Here is an 18946-nt window from a genome sequence, read left to right on the forward strand (position 1 = left end):
TTTTCTGTCTGAATGGTGAACACGCGAATTTAATGGTAGCACAGATTCAATCTATTTCACTTTCTGACACACCGATAACAAAATTTTACCCAGTAAGCATTTTGCGGCAGATTTCTAGTATGCGGCAAAGCTCCGAGATCCACTTGCTGGCTACCGGCAGCGGCCGTGGCGACAGCAGCGGCGCTGCACTCCCCCGTTCTTTATCGAAAGCGCCTGCTACCGCTCATCGCTTTTGATAATTTAAAACGCTTTATTATCATTAAATGTTGCTAATATATTTTTAAATGTTGCTAAACAGAAAATTTCTACGATTTTCGCTCACGCTCGAAAGCAACGGAGAATTACTGTATTACATTAATCGGCAAGAGCTGAGTATGGCCTGAAATTAATTTTATAGACTGAGACGAAAGTGATAGTTGAGGTCATCACATTTAAACCAGAAAATGATATCGCTTTTGAGGCTTCAGAGAACGGAAAGGAACTGCTAACGCTGGTGTCAGGAAAACTCTACAGTTAAATGCTATTGCAAAAGTTTAGAAGAGAGGAAGTATATTAATCAACATGTTCACTTCATAAACAACCTCTTGACATGTTAGACCTATATGACGAACGAAGCTCAAATTCGTATCGTTTCCGAAACTAGTTCACAGTGAACCACCTTGGCATTTGCAAAGCAGACATCCGTGATATTAACATAATTTACTAAGTCGACATTGCACGAAGATTTGTGTGTAAAGGCATTCCTCAGATTTCGTATAAGGAAGTTTTACTAGCAGTTTGCAACTCCATTAATTAAAATGGAATATAAAAAGGTTGTGTTCATCGGCTTTCTCCCAGATTGGAACTGCCATCTCATACAGCACTATCGTCGCAACGCATAACGAAACCACTGAGTTAACGACACACTGGGCGTAACAGGTGGACTATAGTCATTGCGATATTGCCTGAGCCTCAAAACGCAATAGGTGTTACTTTTCTAAGCAAAGCGTAGTTGCTGGTTCACATTATATTACTCTAGCGAGAAGTACCGAATTTTCCTTTTTCTCTGCAAACATCCAGAACTAAATTCAGTAATAAAATGCTAAGAAGATATTTGCATTGTGCCAACTCAACGATCAACCTATTTTTATAGATTTTTATTTTCACAGCCATTCTCGTTCTGCATTGCAATAAACTTCACTAATTATTTGCTTGTTCTTATTACGATTATTACTGTCATTCTCTCACTCGCAAGAGTTTTCATATCCCTATTTGGTATCGATGCACGTGAAGAGTGCCTATGAAAGATGGGAATACTGAATGTTACGTCATGCAGCGTACACAACTCTACTTCGGCACCTCTTGATCAACACCACAGGAGAAGTGAGATACATAAAGTTGACAATGGGAGGACAGATACGCTGGCACAACTCTGCAACTACTCCTGTTGATTTAACACAGTGTTTCCAGAAAAACTGGTGCTGCGGGATCGAAAATGTAGTACGGACTTTGCCACAGTAGCAGAGAGCTGCTAATTTCAGACCATGACCGTGGATCACACTTGGGTCAGCTGCTGGTTAAAGTGCTGCAACTGTAAATGGAAGACTTTGTTTGATAGTTTTGTGCTGATGCAGTCTGAATAAATTATGCCATTGGATAAAAAAAACCGTTTAGAGACCTAACCCTCGAGGGGGGGAGGGAGGGGAGAGGCAGAGTGGTCTGCTTCATGATTTCCAAGCAAAAAAAACACACAGGAAGGGTTCAAACGACTACTTTCTTGCAGAGAAATGAATTTAGAATCTACTGATCGTTTAGGGGCCAAACAAGAGGGTAACATTATGGAAACAACGATCAGGCTACTTAGTATATAAGAGAGCATACAGATTTCAAGGAGGAAACGTATGAAGACGCAGATTTCCTCGTTATCCATATGTGCGACATATCTTTCGTGTTAATGAAAGTAATATCCCGCTTTACCTCTTCTTAAATCTCAAATGAAATGAATACCCTGAGGAATCGAATATTTGTTAACTGTGTCTCTTTTTGCTTCCATCCCTACCTACAAAAGCTTAAGATGTATTTTTACTTCGTCTGTAGTTTGAGATGATTATGAAGGTTACGAAAAATTATTTTATATGCTTTATGCTGAATGAGAAACACTGAAGCATTCGTTTGGATTTCCTATGTTGAAATGATATAATGTCAGTTGTCAACAGCCTTCTCCCACGCCGGAAGCTGAAACTTGTATAATTCTGGATTAATGATAACTGAATGCCTCAAATGTATACATAGACCACAAGGCGACATCAGAAACTATTAGGAGAGAACGCCGCATAAAAACCGAACGTGCGCGAGCGTCTCCCCTGTGAAGAACCGTATCGGAGAATCACGGCAAGCATTTCGCTGAAGAGCTGCCTCGTAAGAGAGCTGAGGGTAGGCAGCGTCGTAGCAAGTATTTGTCAACACTGTGAGAGTGCATTTACTTCCGTGTTAAGCCCGGCATTACCTCGCTAAATTCACTTGGCATTCGTATTTCACATCGAAGACTCATACGATATAACCCACTGTAAGACGAGACATTTAGAAAGTATTTTTAATTTCTGGACTCCAACAACGGCGTTCTTCACATGTGTAACACCTGTTTGTGTGTTTAATGTTGCGATTTGAGGCTCAGGCAATATCGCAATGACTATAGTCCGCCTCTTGCGGCCAGTGTGTTGTTAACTCAGTGGTTTCGCTATGCGTTGCGACGATAGTGCTATATGAGATGGCAGTTCCAATCTGGGAGAAAGCCGCTGAAGACGACCTTTTTATATTCCATTTTAATTAGTGGAGTTACAAACTGCTAGTAAAAATTCCTTACACGAAATCTGAGGAATGCCTTTACGCACAAATCTTCGTGCAATTTCGACTTAGTAAATTATGTTAATATCACGGATGTCTGCTTTGCAAATGCCAAGGTGCTTCACTGTAACCTAGTTTCGGAAAAGATTCAAACCGACTGTCAACGATACGAATTTGAGCTTTGTTCGTCATATAGGTCTAACATGTCAGGAGGTTGTTTATGAAGTGAACATGTTGATTAATTGATTAATATACTTCCTCTCTTCTAAACTTTTGCAATAGCATTTAACTGTAGAGTTTTTCTGTCACCGGCGTTAGTAATTCCTTTCCGTTCTCGGAAACCTCAAAAACAATAATTCTTTCTGGTTTAAATCTGATGACATTAACTATCATTTCCGATCAACGTTAAATACTTCATGAACCCATACATGGAACTCGAAATATGCAGCGTTCCTGCACTGCTACAGAGCATGCATTGCAAGGTGTTCACACAGTCTATCGCATAGACTTACCAGAAGGAATGAAACAGAAACGGTAATACACTTTACACCACAGAAGCTCCCTCTGCCTTGACGAAAACATCCGAATATTGGCCAAAAGTTGCACAAATAATTGACTTTGGAAGAAAAAGAAGTGAGGTATGAAGCATTTATAAATTCATAGAATGGAATGTGTTGGTTTAATTTCGTCCCAGTCTATAAAATTAATTTCGGGCCATACTCAGCTCTTGCCGATTAATATAATAGAGTAATCTCCGTTGCTTTCGAACATGAATGGAAATCGTAGAAATTTTCTGTGGAGCAACATTTAATAATAATAAAGCGTTTTAAATTATCAAAAGCGATGAGCGGTAGCAGGCGCTTTCGATAAAGAACGGGGGAGTGCAGCGCCGCTGCTGTCGCCACGGCCGCTGCCGGCAACCAGCAAGTGGATCTCGGAGCTTTGCCGCATACGGCGTCCAGAGGAGGACGGTCTTCGAGAAATCTGCCGCAAAATGCTTACTGGATAAAATTTTGTCATCGGAATGTCAGAAAGTAAAATAGATTGAATCTGCGCTACCATTAAATTCATGTCTTCACCATTCAGACAGAAGAGGCTACAAAAATGTTTTACCCCAGCTGGTCTCGAACCACAGACATTGCATACAGAAAGAACGCATGGTACCACTAGAGCACGGGCGTAAACCAACTACATTTTCACTAACATCGGACAAGACGTCCTCCAGGAACTGCCGCAGTCTACAGTGTTGCCAGATTGTGCAGATAGCCGGACTTAGAGAATTAGCGAGGTGGTCAGTTTATTTGTCCCATGTCGCGATCGGCGCGGACTTAGCCTCTGCAGCGGCCGGCCGCCGGTCGAGTTTTATGTCAAAGAGTGTACCTGGTGTCAGTAGTCGTGTGATCGGTTGATCTACTCCACGCCACTGGTAGGTTTCAGCACCCAAAGACTCCTGGGTATTGAACAAGGACGTCTACTCCAAGAAGCCCTTTTGCTGGCAGCAGTGTGCAGTGTGCTGTTGTCGTAAGATAGACAGTCCTGGAGAATCTAGGACTGTAATCATGGAATCAAGTTCTGTTAGTGTGAATAACATCGATCCCACGATCAACACATGATCGGAATGGAGTGCTTTGGTAAACAGAGCTCACATGAGGCTATGACACAAGGTTTAGCTCATAATGAACACATGGGTCCGCCGGCCGGAGTGGCCGAGCGGTTCTAGGCGCTACAGTCTGGAACAGCGCGACCGCTACGGTCGCTGGTTAGAATCCTGCCTTGAGCGTGGATGTGTGTGATGTCCTTAGGTTAGTTAGGTTTAAGTAGTTCTAAGTTCTAGGGGACTGATGACCTCAGCAGTTAAGTCCCATAGTGCTCAGAGCGTTTTGAACACATGGGTCCTCCTTGCTCTGCTTCATTTATTTAGCTGTTCCTCGTTATGTGCTCTTGTCAAAGAGATAGAATATCTTGTAACATGTCTTATGAGCTAAAGAATACACTTGCCTCACTTCCTTTGGTTTTTGTCACAGTCTCCTTTCTGCCAAACGTGTATCCTCACTTCTTAGACTGTGTCATAATGTGCCTACAACCTGACCCACTGGCGTGTTTTAATATTTTTTTCTAATTTCTACCTCTCGCTATTCTGTGCAGTAACAGCACTCTCTCATGGTGGATTTGCTGGGTTGGAGGAGCCGAGTATGCTGTTGGTCACATAAAATGTGCTAATGAAAAGTGCAGATAGTTTTCTTTGTACAAGACCTGCTGCACTCACACCAGAATTTTACGAATACCGGCCTTATGAAGCTGTGACTCTCCTTTCACCGATTTTTCTGTGACTCTTCTTTGACCGATTTTTGGTAGTAGATTGAACATCACTCTAATCTTACATTTTCGAAGGATTCTGCCTACGTTCCCGGATATATTTCGTCTTGAAGGCCCGCTGTACATACGTCTGTACTGCTCGCCTTATCAGCTGAGATGAACATCCACTTTCCTGTAAAACAAGTGCCACTATTAGCCCTATACATACGTGTGTATACGAGCAGGCTTTCGAAATACTGAATGACCAAGTGTCCCATTGCTCTTACGTGCACTAAGACGCTTGAAAGCTGCAGACAACCTTCTTTAATTTTGTTTTTTCACGTATGGAATTCAGGCTTAGGAGAAGCTCTGGTAGACAGTGGTAGGTTATTTCTGTTTTAAAATGCAATTTCCTTAGCCTTTAATATAAAGGGAGTGGAAGGTCTTGACCCATACAGCGACCATTTCATTTCAACATATTCATTTGCATCATAGATAGATCATTAAGAGAATTACAATCTAAAATCAGATAATAATTTCTTTAAGAAATACCATTCAGGCAGACTTTACAAACTGCTTGTTACATAAAACCACAAATGAATTAATTTCCTTAAAAACATTTAAAAACCCGTCACTCAGGCCAATTTTACAAACTGCTTGTTATATGAAACCACAAGCGAATTAATCTCTTTGCAAACATCTAAAAAACCGCCACTCGGGCCAAGTAAATCATTTAAAATAAACTTTACATCCAATAACCAGGAAATCAATTATTATTTCCACATAGATTGAAAATCGACCCTCCCGGGCGAGATATTACCAAACAACTTTACAGCGTTACAGACAGTTTGATCAATAATAACCCAGTTATTTCCCCATCAAAATTGACACACGCCACTAAGGCTGAATTACACCACAATTGTAGAAAACGGTGTCAATTAAGACACATTCTTCTAGAAATCCCTCAAAATTCTTACGAGAAATATTTAAAACATTTAAACTGGGCAACCTTGCAGAGCCTCCACAAGTTTTAGAAAACTGCAGCTTGTACAACAACAGGGAACCAAACAACCCTTCCTTCACCTTAATACTCAAACTTATACAGAAAACTACTTCGATAAAATAAAACTGATTTCATTCCATTAAGTAGAACCACGTATACGAATGATACAAACAGAACTGGCTCATTAAAACACAAGCATCACATGGAACACCTTATGTGGGCCTGTAAGGTACCTCACGGCAATCTTTAGACACGGAATATAGATCGTTCGGTAAGGCTGCGCACACGTATCATTGTTTTAGACACTTGCCAACTGAAGTAAGAACAACACTATTAAGGAGCGAAGCACACACTTAATAAGAGGCATGAAATATCACATCACAGACCTTGCAAAGCTTTGCTACCTCAGGTGCAATCATCATTATATTTCACTAATCGTTGGTAGGACTTGAATTACTTAACTTGATGCCAGCTGCTGGATCGATGTGGCGGAGACGCCAGACGCTGCTTAGTCCGATGGTAACAGCGTGTTCCTTCACGGAAGCGAGCACATGCATAGCTTCAAGAAGTTGACCAGAAGCCACAGCGCCGGCCCGCTGTTCCTGACCCCAGTACGACCAGGCGCTAGTTAGCGCCTGGCAGTTGCCGCCCGTACTCAGGCACACCGTGCTCGCTGCCGTCTCTCCAACGTCTCGCTAATACGCGCACTTCCGCGTGCCGTGCCCGACGTTGTTCTCCCCCTTCCACTCGGCACTGCCCGCTATGTTCTGAGCCGACCCAGGCTCCAAACTTCAGCCGAGGGAATCGATAGTGCCCAAGCCAAAGATATCCCTGGCGCCAATCCAGCCACGGCTCAGCCAGCCCAAATAAATGAAGCCAAACTGTAAATGTGTCGCCAACATAGCACCAAAATATTGTTGTTTATAAGTTGCTGAGAGAAGTGTTCGCTCTTCGAAATTTTCCATGAAACTGTTCGCCACCTGGTGGGACGAAGAGCTCCCCATGGCCGTCAGATCGTTCGAAAGAAGTTAAATAAAAAGTATGTTGATGAGCGAGTGAACTCGAAAAGTGCTGTCATGTCAGTCTCAAACATGTTACCGGTGACCTACAGGGAGCACACTAGAGGCTCTTCTGTAAAAAAGAGGCAAGACAGTAATATTGCAAGACGTCCAAAACTATCTGCATTGAGATATCTTGGCAGCCAGAATTGACATAACCTCAGTTCGCCCGAAATTTTATAAAACGATACGATCGAGGTTTTAAGCAGCTCTGGTGATTTTTGTGTGTGGCGCTGCAGGCTTCCTGAGCACCGGGGACCGTGTGGTGCCGGGGAACATGGGCTTCAAGGACCAGGTGATGGCGCTGCGCTGGGTCAAGGACAACATCGCCAGCTTCGGTGGCGACCCCAACAACGTCACCATCTTCGGAGTCAGCGCAGGAGGATGGTCCTGCCACTCTCTGGTCTTGTCGCCGTTGACAAAGGGTACGTAAATAGTTGTAACTTGCCTCAGTAGTAATTTTTCCTTCAAGGCCCACTCTGTTTAGGAAAATGTTGTTGTTGTTGTTGTGGTCTTCAGTCCAGAGACTGGTTTGATGCAACTCTCCATGCTACTCTATCCTGTGCAAACTTCTTCATCTCCCAGTACCTACTGCAACCTACGTCATTCTGAATCTGTTTGTGTATTCATCTCTTGGTCTCCCTCCACCCTCTGCGCTGCCCTCCAATACTACATTGGCGATCCCTTGATGCAACAGAATGTGTCCTACCAGCCGATCCCTTCTTCTAGTCAAGTTGTGCCACAAATTTTTCTTCTCCCCAACTTTAGTCAATGCCTCCTCATTAGTTATGTGATCTACCCATCTAATCGTCAGCATTCTTCTGTAGCACCACATTTCGAAAGCTTGTATTCTCTTTTTGTCTAAACTATTTATCGTCCACGTGCCACTTCCATACATGGCTACACTCCATACAAACACTTTCAGAAAAGACTTCCTGACACTTAAAATCTATACTCGATGTTAACAAATTTCTTTTCTTCAGAAAGGCTTTCCTTGCCATTGCCAGTCTACATTTTATATCGTCTGTACTTCGACCATCATCAGTTATTTTGCTCCTCAAATAGCAAAACTCATTTACTACTTTAGGCATCTCATTTCCTAATCTAATACCCTCATCATCACCCAATTTAATTCGATTGCATTCCATTATCCTCGTTTTGATTTTGTTGATGTTCATCTTATATCTTCCTTTCAAGACACTGTCCATTCCGTTCAGCTGTTCTTCCAGGTCCTTTTCTATCTCTGACAGAATTACAGTGTCATCGGCAAACCTCAAAGTTTTTATTTGTTCGCCATGGATTTTAATTCCTACTCCGAATTTTTCTTTTGTTTTTTCTTTCCTTTGCTGCTTGTTCAATATACAGATTGAATAACATCGTGGTTAGGCTACAACCCTGTCTCACTCCCTTCCCAACCACTGCTTCCCTTTCATGCCCCTCGACTCTTACAACTGCCATCTGGTTTCTGTACAAATTGTAAATAGCCTTTCGCTTCCTGTATTTTACCCCTGACACCTTCTGACTTTGAAAGAGAATATTCTCGTCAACATTTGGAACCCTCCGTTCCGCAAGTCTCTAGAGGAACGGAGGGTTCCAAATGATTGGAAAAGAGCACAGATAGTCCCAGTCTTCAAGAAGGGTCGTCGAGCAGATGCGCAAAACTATAGACCTATATCTCTTACGTCGATCTCTTGTAGAATTTTAGAACGTGTTTTTTGCTCGCGTATCATGTCATTTCTGGAAACCCAGAATCTACTATGTAGGAATCAACATGGATTCCGGAAACAGCGATCGTGTGAGACCCAACTCGCCTTATTTGTTCATGAGACCCAGAAAATATTAGATACAGGCTCCCAGGTAGATGCTATTTTTCTTGACTTCCGGAAGGCGTTCGATACAGTTCCGCACTGTCGCCTGATAAACAAAGTAAGAGCCTACGGAATATCAGACCAGCTGTGTGGCTGGATTGAAGAGTTTTTAGCAAACAGAACACAGCATGTTGTTATCAATGGAGAGACGTCTACAGACGTTAAAGTAACCTCTGGCGTGCCACAGGGGAGTGTTATGGGACCATTGCTTTTCACAATATATATAAATGACTTAGTAGATAGTGTCGGAAGTTCCATGCGGCTTTTCGCGGATGATACTGTAGTATACAGAGAAGTTGCTGCATTAGAAAATTGTAGCGAAATACAGGAAGATCTGCAGCGGATAGGCACTTGGTGCAGGGAGTGGCAATTGACCCTTAACATAGACAAATGTAATGTATTGCGAATACATAGAAAGAAGGATCCTTTATTGTATGATTATATGATAGCGGAACAAACACTGGTAGCAGTTACTTCTGTAAAATATCTGGGAGTATGCGTACGGAACGATTTGAAGTGGAATGATCATATAAAATTAATTGTTGGTAAGGCGGGTACCAGGTTGAGATTCATTGGGAAAGTGCTTAGAAAATGTAGTCCATCAACAAAGGAGGTGGCTTACGAAACACTCGTTCGACCTATACTTGAGTATTGCTCATCAGTGTGGGATCCGTACCAGGTCGGGTTGACGGAGGAGATAGAGAAGATCCAAAGAAGAGCGGCGCGTTTCGTCACAGGGCTATTTGGTAACCATGATAGCGTTACGGAGATGTTTAATAAACTCAAGTGGCAGACTCTGCAAGAGAGGCGCTCTGCATCGCGGTGTAGCTTGCTCGCCAGGTTTCGAGAGGGTGCGTTTCTGGATGAGGTATCGAATATATTGCTTCCCCCTACTTATACTTCCCGAGGAGATGACGAATGTAAAATTAGAGAGATTAGAGCGCGCACGGAGGCTTTCAGACAGTCGTTCTTCCCGCGAACCATACGCGACTGGAACAGGAAAGGGAGGTAATGACAGTGGCACGTAAAGTGCCCTCCGCCACACACCGTTGGGTGGCTTGCGGAGTATCAATGTAGATGTAGATGTAGAACATTGTCAAAAGCTTTCTCTAAGTCTACAAATGCTAGAAACGTAGGTTTGCCTTTCCTTAATCTTTCTTCTAAGATAAGTCGTAGGGTTAGTATTGCCTCACGTGTTCCAGCATTTCTACAGAATCAACACTGATCTTCCCCGAGATCGGTTTCTACCAGTATTTCCATTTGTCTGTAAAGAATTCGTGTTTAGGAAAATACCATGCTCAATGAAAAATTGTTTGTAGAAATCTGATGTGCCTATCCCACGCTTTGAATGAAAAAGATATCATAGTAGGCCAGTCATTCGATTCTTATTTTACTGCAAGCACTTATTTTTAAAGCAGCGAGTGTATTGTGCGAGAATGCTACAGTATATCGTAGTTCCTAGTTACTAAGCGGCACCAAGCATTCTGTGCCCAAACTACAAAAGGTTTATTGTGTCTGTTATCGTAAATAGGAAGCAATGCTCTAAAGACGCTTATTTATCCTAGACTTCAATGGATCTCATCACGAGCTTGAACTCAAACAGAGGGTAAATAATGCATGGGGATAACAGTGGGAAGAAGCACGACGACAGAGAATCTGCGAGTGGTACATACAACTAGCTTCCCTCACAAGAGTGGAGCCCATAGACTGATCTAACAACGTCTGCCACATATACTTTTCCAATCACCCACAAATAATAGATATTAGAGACTCGAATTTTTTTCATGTGCCTCAACGTCCGAAGTTGGTTGTAGATTGATGAGCCGAAAGTTATGACCACTGTTCTCTGCGAGATTCAGTGGCACCTGTTGCTATTGCGGACATGAGTACTGTAATTGGAGGAAATCAGCGATCGGTATAAAATGCTAAAAATAAGATAAAACCGTCTCGATAACGTGTTCAGATTTTTATTCGTTAGCAATGGGTTTCAGCCCTTTCCCCAGACCATCTTCAGGCTTTTCTCAGCTACAATTCCGTAATAATACATCTTCATTATAGAGGAATGAAAACATGGCTAAACAACGTCATAAAATATAGGATACGATAATTAAAAAGTACGATACTATGACCATTATGGACGGTGCTGACGGCGGACGGAGCGAAATCCGTACAAGTAGGGATGAACTGCTGAATAAGGCAGCTCTAGTCGAGATTATGTACTAGGGGTGTCCAGAAAGTAAGTTCCGATCGGTCGCGAAATGGAAACGACTATGATAATCCGATAAAGCTTTGCACAGATTTATTGGGCAGTGTCTCTAGTGTGACCCTAGATAGCATCACGTCGGTCTCCTCATTTCTGAGGTCACAGTGAGCGCGTAAAGATGTCTAGAAAATAGTGTCTCCCGCGAAGTAGGAGGACCTGGTCAGAAATTTCACCTGAAGCTATGCAGCCAACATTACATAACTGTCGTGCGTTTTCTTCTTCAAGACAATTCTCAGCCGTATTCTGTAGTGGCAATGGAGATGCTCCTGCATCGTTCTCAATTTGAAATGTTTGATTACCCGCAATACAGCCCGTAATTGACTCCCTCTGAGTTTCTTCTCTGCTCACATGAACCGCTGGCTATGAAGACATTTTGCACAGAAAACGAGCTGTAGGCCAGCGTAGAGAATTGTCGGAATGCACTGGAGGCAGTCTTCTGTGATGAGGGTATTGGAAAGTTGGTACAACGCTACGACGAATGTCTAAGTCTGAATGGCGACTACGTAGAGAAGTAGCTGGAAAGTATAGCTAACTGTTACAAATAAAACAATTCTGATTTTCACTGTGGTTTCCATTTCGCGATCAATCGGAACTTACTTTCTGGACAGCCCTCGTACTACACTGAAGCACCAAAGAAACTGGTATACGCATACGTATTCAAATACAGAGATATGTAAACAGGCAGAAAACGGCGCTACAGTCGGCAACGCCTCTATAAGACAACGAGGTCTGGCGCAGTAGATCGGTTACTGCTGCTACATTGGCAGGTTACCAAGATTTAAGTGAGTCTGAAAGCGGCGTTAGAGCACGAGCGATGGGACACACACAGCGTATCCGATTCTCCCGTACGATCATTTCACGAGTGTACCGTGAATATCAGAAATCCGGTAAAACGTCAAATCTCCGACATCGCTGAGGCCTGAAAAAGATCCTGCAAGAACGGGACCAACGACAACTGAAGAGAATCGTTCCACGTGACAGAAGTGCGACCCTTCCGTAAACTGCTACAGATTTCAACGCTGGGCCATCAACAAGTGTCAGCGTGCGAACCATTCAACGAAAAGTTCATAGATATGACCTTTCGGAGCCGAAGGCCCACTCGTATGCACTACACAAGTTTTACGCCTCGCCTGGACCCTTCAGCACGACATTGGACTGTTGATGACTGGAATCATGTTGCCCGATCGTACGAGCCTTCTTTCAAATTGTATGGAGCGAATGGATGTGTACGGGTATGGAGACAACCTCATAAACCCATGGACCCTGCATGTCAGCAGGTGACTGTTCAAGCTGTAATGGTGTGGGCGTGTGCAGTTGGAGTCATATGGGGCCCCTGATACGTCCAGATACGGCTCTGACAGGTGATACGTAGGTAAGCATTCTGTCTGATGACCTGCGTTCATTAATGTCCATTGGGCATTCCGACGGACTTGGGGAATTCCAGCAGGACAATGCGACACCCCACACGTCCAGACTTGCAACAGAGTGGCTCCGGGAACACTCTTCCGAGTTTAAACACCTCTGCTGGCCACCAACTACCTATTCATGAATATTATTGAGCGTATCTGGGATGTCTTGCAACGTGCTGCTCTGAAGAGGTCTCCAAGCCTTTGTACTCTTACCAATTCATAGTGTCATTTCCCTCCAGCGCTACTTCAGACGATAGTCGAGTCCGTACCACGTCGTGTTGCGGGACTTCCGCGTGCTCACGAAGGCCCTACATGGTATTAGGCAGGTGTACCAGTTTCTTTGGCTCTTCAGTCTATAAGCTCCGCATATCGCCTACAGCATTACATCATTGAGAACCAATGATTCGGCAGATATGCTACTTTGATTGGTTTAGTCGAATTTATAAGAAAAATGAAAGAAATACAAAATTACATACATAAAATTTTACGTGTCTTATCCAATCATAATAAATTTAAGTAAAAGAAACAAAATGACAGGCATGCTGTAATTGTGTGCAGACTGCCGCCTATGGGCATTTTTATGTACTCGCTGCAGCTGACAGCTATATTTGGTTGCTATACCAGTGACTTGCAGTATCGTTAGTTGCTCTGCAGCGAGGCCCACCAGAGATACCATGGCAGATGACGTAACGCTGAGGCGGCAGAGGATGTCTGCTGGCTTGGAAGTTGATCTTCGTGGTTCAGTTTTGGTCGACGGTAGTAGCGAAGACTTACTGCCACAGTTGAAGTATAGAGCGTGTAGCTGGTATAAACCTGGATATTTTTATATGTGGTACAAATACCTGTGTGCTGAGTGTTTTTCTCTGCATAAACAGTCTTCCCTCAAACATGTCACATAATTTACAGCTTGATATTTCGTAAGTGCACTACTATGTACACAGTATCAAAGCTGACCTCCTGTCCAAGTGGACATAAGTAGTAATGGCATGTTCTTGTCATATGTACTTGGAGGTACTAAACAATCTAAAAACATTCTTCTCGTAATAGTTATAATTACGTAGTTGCAAATGAAGTAAGCACTGATGTAATGTTGTCCAGTGCACTGTCCACGTCCACCAAGGTAAGTGTCTGCTCTTAAACCTATTACACCCGACATAATCGGAGCAGAGTCGAGTGGGAATCATCAGTCCGGCGATACAGGCCGAAAACTGGGAAATCCATAGGTATAAGCAACTTTGGAACAGGGCAGGTGTTTATCGCCCAGCGCCTGAGTCAGGCATCTCAAGAATGGTGTAGGTGGTCGCTGTTTACAAGCTGCTGTCGTTAGACGAAAGAGGGTCAAGGACGTTGAAACCATGACCGGTACTGGACACCCACGCCTCATCGCAGAACGTGGAGTATGGAGAACAGTCCGCTTTGTAAAGCAGGAAACGTGGCAATCTGTGGCATATCTGACAACATAGTCGATGCTGGTGCGGGCACAAATGTTTCCGAGAACGTTGTTCAGCGCACAGTGTCGAACATGGGGCTCTGCAGCAGTTCCCCCATGTTTACGGTTTGACGTAACGACATAGCTAAATAAGATTGCAGTGGGCACTGGATCACCGAAAAGGCTGCGGATCAACGGACACGTGTCGCTTGGAATGCTGAATCAAGTTTCTTGTTACATGAGGTCAATGGTCTTATACAGATATGCTGTCTCCAGATGAATGGTTGCTCGAAACATGCACTCCGCTACCGATTTTAGTTGATGGAAGCGATGTTATGCCACAGGGAACATTCACTACTTCCATGGAGTCTCTTTGGGGAATCTAAGATGGAAGACAGCTGTGGATTATGTGACCATTGCTGCAGATCACCTGAATCTACATGAGCTCGATGGCCTTATACAGATATGCCGTCTCCAGATCAATGGTTGCTCAAAACATGCACTGCGCCCCCGATGCTGGTTGGTGGAAGCGGTATTGTGCCACGGGGAACATTCACCTGGACTTCCATAGTGCTTCTTGAGGGAATCTAAGATAGAATGACAGCTGTGGATTATTTGCCCGGTCCTGCAGATCAGCTGAATCTACATGAGGTCGATGGCCTTACACAGATATGCTGGCTCCAGATGAATGGTTGCTCTAAGCGGTTCAAATGACTCTAAGCACTATAGAATTTAACATCTGAGGTCATCAGTCCACTAGATCTTAGAACTACTTAAACCTAACTAAGGACATCACACACATCCATGCCCGAGGCTAGATTCGAACCTGCGACTGTAGCAGCAGCGCGGTTCCGGACTGAAGCGCCTAGAACCGCTTGGCCACAGCCACATGGTTCCTTTGAAAGGGCACGAGGATTTCCTTCCTCATCCTTGACCTAATCCGACTTTATGCTCCGTCTCTAATGACATCGACGTCGACGGAACGTTAAGCCCAATCTTCCTTGTTTTTCTCAAGTGCGGTGCCGTGGTTTCCAACAGCTGCAGCAGTACATCTATGAGAAACTGTAGAGATCTGATACTTGGCCCAGCAACAAAACTGGGACAACTGTTGTGAGTCTTGAAAAGCCTGCAGCTCACGTTGACAGGCCGAGGCCATTGTGTATCCATTTCTCTCAGCCTGCGTGCATTACCAACTGACCAACGAAACGCCTATTACGAAGATTCACTGCCCCTTGGTTTCTAAATGGTACTTTATTCACAAAAAAAATCTTGCTTAGAAATGCAGTATCACTTTGCACTTTTTGTAGACACCATTCGGATTGAAACTTCCTGGCAGACTAAAACTGTGTGCCAGACCGAGAGTCGAACTCGGGTCCTTTGCCTTTCGTGGGAAAGTGCTCAACTGACCAAGGTACCCATACACCAATTACCACCCGTCCTCACAGTTCTAATTTCCCCAGTATGTTTCCTCCTATCTACCAAACTTCACAGAAACTCTCCTACAAAACTTGCAGAAATAGCACTCCCAGAAGAAAGGGTATTGAGGAGAGTTGGCTTTGCCAAATGCTGGGGGATGTTTCCAGAATGAAATTTTCACTCTGCAGAGGAGTGTCAATGCAATGAAGCTGATTATGGAACGAAATGTAGCGGGGATGATATAATTTGGAATGTAGTATTTTACAAATCCTTTGTCTGATCACACACGTACATTTCAGCTACTTCGCAGTCAAGGTCTTGAGCGGAACTTGGTGTGCCGCATCGTAAAACGCGCCCGAAAGGCCACACCTCCTGGCAGAGAGTAAAAGCGAAGACAGCGTTCTACATCTACATCTACATTTATATTACGCAAGCCACCCAACGGTGTGTGGCGGAGGACACTTTACGTGCCACTGTCATTACCTCCCTTTCCTGTTCCAGTCGCGTATGGTTTGCGGGAAGAACGACTGCCGGAAAGCCTCCGTGCGCGCTCGAATCTCTCTAATTTTACATTCGTGATGTCCTCGGAAGGTATAAGTAGGGGGAAGCAATATATTCGATATCTCATCCACCCTCTCGAAACCTGGACAGCAAGCTACACCGCGATGCAGAGCGCCTCTCTTCCAGAGTCTGCCACTTGAGTTTCCTAAACATCTCCGTAACGCTATCACACTTACCAAATAACCCTGTGACGAACCGCGCCGCTCTTCTTTGGATCTTCTCCATCTCCTCTGTCAACCCGACCTGGTACGGATCCCACACTGATGTGCAATACTAAAGTATAGGTCGAATGAGTGTATTGTAAGCCGCCTCCATTGTTGATGGACTACATTTTCTAAGGACTCTCCCAATGAATCTCAACCTGGCACCCGACTTACCAACAATTAATTTTATATGATCATTCCACTTCAAATCGTTCCGCACGCATAGTCCCAGATATTTTACAGAAGTAACTGCTACCATTGTATCAGTGTATCATATAATCATACAATAAAGGATCCTTCTTTCTATGTATTCGCAATACATTACATTTGTCTATGTTAAGGGTCAGTTGCCACTCCGTGCACCAATTGCCTATCCGCTGCAGATCTTCCTGCATTTCGTTGCAGTTTTCTAATGCCGCAACTTCGCTGTATACTACAGCACTATCCGCGAATAACCGCATGGAACTTCCGACACTATCTACTAGGTGTTTATATATTGTGAAAAGCAATGGTCCCACAACACTCCCCTGTGGCACGGCAGAGGTTACTTTAACGTCTGTAGTCGTCTCTCCATTGCTTCCGCGACGCCCCCTTCGGAAAACTGCGAGCTCTGGAGAGAAGTGTTCAGCGCGCGGCGCGGCTTCTGTGGTCGGTACCACAGACTTTATTCCGGCACCGGCAAGCCACGGCTGCCCAGGGTGGTCTTGGGGACAGAAGCGGCTCTTTCTGGAGCTGTACGTCCTGTAAGCAGGGCCGTCCACGCAGACTACTGTTTGCGCACATATCGCTGGACGACGTTGTCAGTCAGTGGGGAATCAGAAAGCAAGGAAGCGACCAGGGAAAGCAGTTACACCGATTTCACGGCACGGGTGGAGCAGTGAGCTCTCTGGCCAGCAGCGGACCAGCTCGTTCTGGGTGCGGGTGGTGGGCTTCAGCTGGTTATCAACCCGTAGCCTTCAGTTCCAAGTGGGCAGACGGTTCCTCGTGTCATGGTTTCTGTTCAGACTGGACTGGCTTAAGCAGCTACATTTTGGTGGTTGCTTCGTGCGTACCAGAACTCTCCAACGGAGACAGACTTCCTGGTCGTGTTCGATGCGAACATCGGGCTGTGGATCTCCTTAAAATTGTCCCAGAAAGTGTATGAAGCAGTGCTGTAATATGTACGAGCGTCATAAGGGCAGAAGCGCGGCAACTACAATTTCTGATAACCTAAGGAAAAAAAAGACCTTCACGAAGGAATATCGGAATGGAGCGGAAATTGATGTACCAGGTGATCAAAAAGTTAGTATAAACTTGAAAACTTAATAAACCACGGAATAATGTAGATAGAGAGGTAAAAATTGACACACATGCTTGGAATGACATGGGGTTTTATTAGAACCGAAAAAAAGCACCTCATATTGCTAGACGCGTGAAAGATCTCTTGCGCGCGTCGTTTGGTGATGATCGTGTGCTCAGCCGCCACTTTCGTCATGCTTGGCCTCCCAGGTCGCCAGACCTCAGTCCGTGCGATTATTGGCTTTGGGGTTACCTGAAGTCGCAAGTGTATCGTGATCGACTGACATCTCTAGGGATGCTGAAAGACAGCATCCGACGCCAATGCCTCACAATAACTCCGGACGTGCTTTACAGTGCTGTGTACGATATTATTCCTCGACTACAGCTATTGTTGAGGAATGATGGTGGACATATTGAGCATTTCCGGTAAAGAACATCATCTTTGCTTTATCTTACTTTATTATGCTAATTATTGCTATTCTGATCAGATGAAGCGCCATCTGTCGGACATTTTTTGAACGTTTGTATTTTTTTGGTTCTAATAAAACCTCATCTCATTCCAAGCATGTGTGTCAATTTGTACCTCTCTATCTACATTATTCCGTGATTTATTCAGTTTTCAAATTTATACTGACTTTTTGATCACCCAGTATCTGATGTCCATGTACAAATAAATAGATGATTGCAATTTCAGAAAAAAATTATCTATTCAAGAGAAAGAGCTTTACAAATTGGGCCTACTGTAAGCAGTTATTCGGCTTGCAATTGTGTTGTTGAATCACCTCCTGTGGGATATCGTGCCAAACTGTGTTTTGTTGGCATTTCAGATCGTCAAAATCCCGAACTCCTCGCAGGTACCTGTCCAAAATGCTCCAAACGTCCTCGATTGGGGAGAGATGAGGCGACCTTGCTGGTCAGTGTGTGTTTTGGGAAGCACGAAGACAAGTGGGCGGGCATGATCTTCCTGAAACGTAAGACCAGAGTGGTTAGCCATTAAGGGCAACGAAACGGGGTATAGAATATCGTCGGCGTACCAGTGTGCTGAAAAAGCCGCGTATGACATTCACAGGGGTCCTGCTATCAAATGAAATGGCACCCCAGACCCGTCATTGCCGGTCGTTTCTACATCTACATCTACATGGATACTCTGCAAATCACGTTTAAGTGCCTGGCAGAGGGTTCATCGAACCACCTTCACAATTCTCTATTATTCCAATTCGTATACGGCGCGGAAAGAATGAACACCTATATCTTTCCGTACCAGCTCCGATTTCCCTTATTTTATCGTGGTGATCGTTCCTACCTATGCAGATCCGTGTCAACAAAATATTTTCGCATTC

At 44.1% G+C, this 18946-nt stretch overlaps 1 protein-coding gene across 1 annotated transcript in view; it reads left to right on the forward strand.

Moving 5' to 3' along the window:
• The window catches only part of LOC124551110 (esterase FE4-like), a 127522-nt gene that overhangs the window by 28438 nt on the left and 80138 nt on the right, over positions 1–18946 (forward strand). Inside the window, exon 4 of the mRNA XM_047126049.1 lies at positions 7419–7604. Coding sequence (XP_046982005.1) covers positions 7419–7604 — 186 coding nt within the window. The remainder of the gene's footprint in view (positions 1–7418; positions 7605–18946) is intronic.

Source organism: Schistocerca americana, chromosome 9, assembly GCF_021461395.2.
Source record: "Schistocerca americana isolate TAMUIC-IGC-003095 chromosome 9, iqSchAmer2.1, whole genome shotgun sequence".
Lineage (NCBI taxonomy): Eukaryota > Metazoa > Arthropoda > Insecta > Orthoptera > Acrididae > Schistocerca > Schistocerca americana.